Here is a 6,000-nt window from a genome sequence, read left to right as displayed (position 1 = left end):
TAGTGAACAAATCTTCACCAGGTTTGAGTGTAGGGCAGCGGACCCCTCTTGCCCAACCCTTGAGCTCCCAGCCAGTGAGGCTAGCCCCCGGCCCCTTCCTTGCTGGCCCCTTCCTTGCTGGCCCCCTCCCCCACAGCCTCAGCTTGCCATGCTGCCAGCGCTCTGGGTGTCAGGGCTGCAAGCTCCTGTCAGGCAGCATGGCTGTGAGAGCCGCGAGCCTACCCTGATGCACTAGACTGTGTGGCGGCATGGCTGGCTCTGTCTGGGCTGCACAGCTGCCAGTTCTGGTGCTTTGAGCGGCATGATAAGGGGGCAGGGAGTGGGAAGGGGGGATTGGATGAGGGGCATAGGGTCCCAGGGGACAGGGAGCAGGAGATGGTTGAATAGGTGTGGGAGTCCTGGGGGGCCTGTCAGAGGGTGGGGGTGTGGATAGGAGTCAGGGGACAGGGAGCGGGGGGGGGGGAGGGTTAGATAGGGGGTGGGGTCCCGGGCGGCTGGTTAGGGGCTAGTACAGAATGTTCTCACATTCTCTTGTGTATAGTTGGTGGATCTCCATAAAGGATCTAAACCATCTAAGATGATTTTAAAAAATTGTGTATATGGGGACTGGAGAATTTCCGCTACTATAAAGTGATACTTAATATACAAAGGTGAGCATTATATATTATGCAGTATTTATAGCCTGGTGCCCAGCCTCCTGTATGACTTAGTATGAAGCTTGTGTGACAAGAAGGGAGGAAGGATGCCCTTCAATTGAATTAGACCAGGATCTTTTGTGGTAACTAGAAAAGACCTACAAAAGTGGGATGCAATAGAAGAGGGTGAAGCATAAAGGAAAAGGAAATTAAGACTGTCAAGAGAAGGGGAGTTGGAAGTCACAGGTTTATGGACTGTTTGGCTATGGCAAACCAGGTGCCAACTCATGCCAAGGCTTCCATATCTCATTTGAACGCTGAGAAATACATAGTTGGAATTAGACTGGCTCACCTGTTAGTATTGTTAAAATGGGTATTAGTTATAAAAAAAAAGTGCTTAGTGTTTGGATGTTTGTAAATTGCTCCAGGTATTAATCTCACTTATAACATCTGTGCCCTGTATTGTAAGATATTTGAGCGTTTGCATTGTAAGCTACCCTAACTGTATAAATCACCAGTCAGGAAAGAGACATAAATTAATGTGAAATGCCGGCTTCCAACAGAAGGTGTTAGGTCCTCCTGCCTAACAGAGAAGGCCCATCAATACTAGACAAATTACTATGGATCATCGGAGGCCAAAAGACTTCATTGATTGCTCTTCTCTTTCCCTCTCCCCACACCCACATGAAGAGGAGACACATCAGATAACAAGTATCAGGCTGTGTTAGTCTGTATCTACAAAAACAACAGGAGTCCGGTGGCACTTTAAAGATTAACAGATTTATTTGTCTTTAAGGTGCCACTGGACTGCATGTTGTCCCATCAGATAAGTTTACAGCTAGAAGCAGAATGAAGGGAAAGGGAATAAAAATTGCTAACAAGGAGAAACTAACTGTATGCTGCTTGGACACTCAAGGGAAAAGTTTTTGAGGCATAAGCAGGAGATCCCGAGTGTTTAGCCTGGGTTAGCCCTAAGGGGGACACAGAGCTTGCCTACTATACAAGCTTCTATTACCTTTTGCAACTTAAATGTTTCAAAGTCTGTCCTGAATGCCAAGGCACCATGAAAAGGCACCGTACACCTCTTATGCTGTTAACGGTAACTGAGATACCATTCCTCTCAAATAGTCAAAAATATACAGGATCACTTTTCTGGTGAGATTATCACTGATCAGAAATTCAATTTTATATCATCGGTTATGCAACAACTACATTGGAAAATACATGTCAGCAGGACAAAACCAACCAATCATCCACAACCTGATGATCTTGAAGAAAGAGTTGAGCAGGTGTTGAGGTGGATTTTATAAAAGTGTATTAATACCACAGGGCCAAACTAGTATTAAAGGTTGCTATTTTCATTTGCCTATAGGAGTACATGGTTTTGTTTTTCCACTGAACTCCTTTCTCACCATAAGTGAAGATCCCCTAGGTATCCTGGCAAAAAGCTGGGAAACTGAAGCCAAAACATTGAAGGGCATGGCTAATTATACAGTCTAGATTAGGCCAGTTGGCAGAAATGAGAGATTTACTGCTTAGGACATCTCAAAGCCTTTCAGGGAAAGCAGAAGGCCCAATATGTAAATGTTAAGGCAGAAGTGTTAGAATTTATATTAAAGCAAAATTTTGCTTGTAAGCTTTTGGCAAAATGACAAAGCTCCTATGAAATCTTAAGGGAAGCTGGATCCGTGATGATATGAGGTTGTGAGATACTATCAGGAATTGCTCATGCGTATGTTCAGAGATGATATAGAAAGTTCTTCGGAGACAGGATATAGAAATGGATTTTAGTTTACAGATGGACAAGGAGTCTTCTTGTTTCCTGAATGTGCATCTTAACAGAATTTCAGGAAGAACTAGAAGGGAAAGTCTTGAAGGTTTGTATTGACATTTGTGGTGAGACTAGGGAGAACTACCTTGATGCATCATACTATCACCTTCAAAGATTCCATTAGGATATATCTGTGCCACAACCATTTATCAAGGAGAATGACAGCAGGAAGTGTGGTTATGCTAGATGTGGATTAGTCCAGTAGGTTTCCGGCTAAAATTATACAATTCTGCATAGATTTTTGAAAACATAATCCGGTATCAAAGTTTGACTTGAATCTAATACTTCCCACTGAAAATCAAGCATATACTTTTGGCTAAATGTATGTGCACCTTGATTTAAAGAGGAGTTAGTGGCCAGTAAGTTTCTCCCAGGAGACAATGAAATAAATAGCATTTCAAATTCCTAGACCTGTGTACCACTTTACTGCCTTTCCTTTTGGAATAAAGAGGTGTTAGGTTTCACAATTTAATGGACACTTTTCTGAGGGGTTGAGAGGTCTATGATGCAGTCTGGTTGGGTTACAGAATTGTTTGATACCAGTGGTACATAGCTGCTCCTCCCTAAGAATGGGAACCCTCACTGGAGGATTTCTCCCATACTCCGATAGGGTGACCAGATGTCCCAATTTTATAGGGATAGTCCCGGTTTTTGGGTCTTTCTTATATAGGCTCCTATTACCCCCCACCCCATCCTGATTTTTCACACTTGCTGTCTGGTCACCCTACACTCCGAGGATGGGATATTCCACTAAGGTGACAATCTGACCTATTTTTAAGGACTTTCTTTTCTTCTCTGTGTGTCCCTGGGGGAGATGGGAGTCGCTGGTTCCTCGGGGATGCGATGTGTTTCCGCGGGCGTTGATTTCTTTTTCTCCCTAGCTCCGAGGAGAGACGCGGGTTTGCATTCTCCCCAGCCTAGGGCAATGCAAGCCCCTTAGCCAGGCACTTACAGGAGCCTCCTCACTCGTCTCCTCTGCCTAGGCAGATGCAGGCTAAGGTGCGGGTTCCCCAGCCCCCCTTCCACTTCGCCCCTTCCCGCCCACAAGCTGGGCTCACGCGTACAGCCTGCGCGGGAGAAGCCCAGCTCCTCGCCCCCCGGACCCCGCCTGCTTGCCCGGACCGGCTGCGCGTGAGCAGCGCGGGGTCGGAACCGTCCTGGCCAGCAGTGTCGGGCGTGGCTACGAGCCGCCGTGCAGGGCATGGCAGCTTGGACGAGTTAGTTGTGTGTTAAAAAGCCGCTGACTGGCAAACTCCGCTGTCTCCCTCCCGCAAACGGGGGTCACTCCGCAATCAGTGCCTTTAATTGCATGCCAGTTATTTCCGTAGTGCCATGTCGGTGGCTGTAGCACACCTCCTCCCACTGCTGCTTTGCTTTTAGCTAGTTTTCCCCCCCCAGCTTTTTTCTCCTCTGCTCCACCACCAGCCATCAGGACAAGTTGCTAAGGAAACGGCTGCATGGCAACCGGCTCGGAGCCTGGGGGCCGTCTGCTGCTGCTGAGCCTGACGCTGCTGCCGCCGCCGCCGCCGCTGCTGCTGCTTCTCCTGCTCTCAGTCTCCTGCGCGCTTCCCTCCTCGCTAGATGGTGTGCGAGCCACCCGAGAATAGACGCGTTCCGGACTCGGCCGAAAGAAACCCGGCGAGGCAGAGCTCTGCCAGTGCCTTGGCTGCCTGGCTGGAGGGAAGACTCGTCCCGAGTACCAGGGGCTGGGGGCTGCGAGGCGCTGGAAGCTGAGAGAGAGCAGCCCCGAGCAGGGATGGACATGATGCTGTTGGTGCAGGGTGCTTGTTGCTCAAACCAGTGGCTGGCTGCTGTGCTCCTCAGCCTGTGCTGCTTGTTGCCCTCCTGCCTCCCAGCCGGACAGAGTATGGACTTCCCTGGGGCAGCTGTGGACAACCTGGTGGTCAGAAAAGGGGACACGGCTGTGCTTAGGTAGGAAACGGAGCCTCGTCTTTACTTCTCTGGGCAAGTGAGGGAGAGCGTTGTGCAAAGCCATTTCCAAGCGACTGCAGACACGCATTTCTAATATGCGTGTTGGTTTAGCTACCTTAGAAGCGGAGGTTTGATTTTCACTCTGAGCATTAGAAAGATGGACATTTTGTAACACGCTCCGGCTGCTGCTTTTGTTTTTTAATCTCCAAGTCCAAGCAGCCTGGGTAAGAGTAGGTCCGGGAGAGGCGGTCCCACTTTGAAACTAGTGCTCAGTCATTCATGCCAACTCTTCCTATTCAGGAGGGCCAGTCCCTCTGCTTCTATTTCTCACTTGTCCCTTTCCAGAGCCATCCCAGTATTTCAGTGGAATTAAAAGGCGTGTCCCTATTATTCTTCCTCAATATCCCCATTTCTAGATATAGTAGCAGTTCTCAGGTGGTCTCCCTTTGCTACGCGGTGTACTCTTCTACTCTGTTAAGTTTGGGAAGTTTTTAAAAAAAATCCCCCCCCCCCCGGAATAAGTTTGCTACTTTCTTCGTAAGGCTTGTTTCTCTCACTCCACTGCCTCTGAAAGATGTAATGGCTCATCAGAGATCAGCTATAGCCCAGTTACCTCCCTAAACCGAAGCAATTGCAGAAGGAGATACTCACAGAAGCTCATTCTGGTTTTTTTTAATGTAAATTGATACTCAGCAGTGTACAGATCTCAGCAATTCTTCATAACTGCCCTCCTCCGATGTTTGAACACACATTATTCAGACGATTGCTGTATTCTCATTCACTGTGCGAGTCTTCAGATGGGTATCTTTAAATATTAACATTGGGTGTCTTTGTTTAATAACCAATGACCAGTGCCTCTGTAATTTAATTCTATGGGTGTGGTATGTAATTCTATTAGGAAACTCTTAAATCCTGATCGGTGGTGGAAATCATGTCCTACTTTAAATATTTAGATTTTAACCAAACCTAGTTTAAGAACACAGATTAGCCCTTGGGTTATAAATTCAGAATCCCTGCTCAGTTAATGTATGTTTTGAGACAACTATTGACAGCAAATACCTTATTACAGAAGAATGTCTAAGACTTTTCACTAAACATTAGATGGATGCAAATAATACATACCTGCTTTTTGAATAGTAAGTTTGTCTATGGAAGTTTGGAAATCCCTAGTGCTGGATAAAAATTCTACATGATGGTTTTTAATGTCTGTTATAGAATCTGCTATTCAAACATTCCTTGCAAGTATATTGCTCAGTTGTAAAGGGGAAAGATTGCACAGTATTATAAGTGTATATACTATGATTTTAGCTTTTTTGTTTCCTAATGATTAACATGAAAGGAACCATCCTGCAATGACAACTGAGAGTTCTAGTTTTACACCATTAAGAGCATGCTTATGGTAACTCAGATATTGCATCCCTTAATAAAGCTTGCATTCCATATGGTAACAATATTTTTTTCTAGTCCAGTTGGCTGGTACAAAATTTGTTTACCAGTAGTAGTGTACTGTACTTAATATAGCTGAATTCTTCTATTTGACTCAAATTCATTAATCTTCAGTTTAAAACTGCAAAAAATTCAAATTTAGCTTTTTGATACATT

General features: G+C 45.8%; 1 protein-coding gene across 2 annotated transcripts in view; it reads left to right on the top strand.

Moving 5' to 3' along the window:
* The first annotated feature begins 4,045 nt into the window (after positions 1 to 4,045).
* The window catches only part of NEGR1 (neuronal growth regulator 1), a 570,461-nt gene continuing 568,506 nt past the window's right edge, over positions 4,046 to 6,000 (top strand). For both annotated transcript variants that reach the window (XM_045027839.1, XM_045027838.1), the window contains exon 1: positions 4,046 to 4,398. In XM_045027839.1, the coding sequence (XP_044883774.1) occupies positions 4,223 to 4,398 (176 nt within the window). In that variant the 5' untranslated portion in view covers positions 4,046 to 4,222. The remainder of the gene's footprint in view (positions 4,399 to 6,000) is intronic.

The sequence above is a fragment of the Mauremys mutica genome, chromosome 8, assembly GCF_020497125.1.
Source record: "Mauremys mutica isolate MM-2020 ecotype Southern chromosome 8, ASM2049712v1, whole genome shotgun sequence".
In the NCBI taxonomy this organism is placed as follows: Eukaryota; Metazoa; Chordata; order Testudines; family Geoemydidae; genus Mauremys; species Mauremys mutica.
The sequence above is the reverse complement of the archived record's forward strand: the minus strand, read 5'-3'. Positions and strand labels throughout refer to the sequence as shown.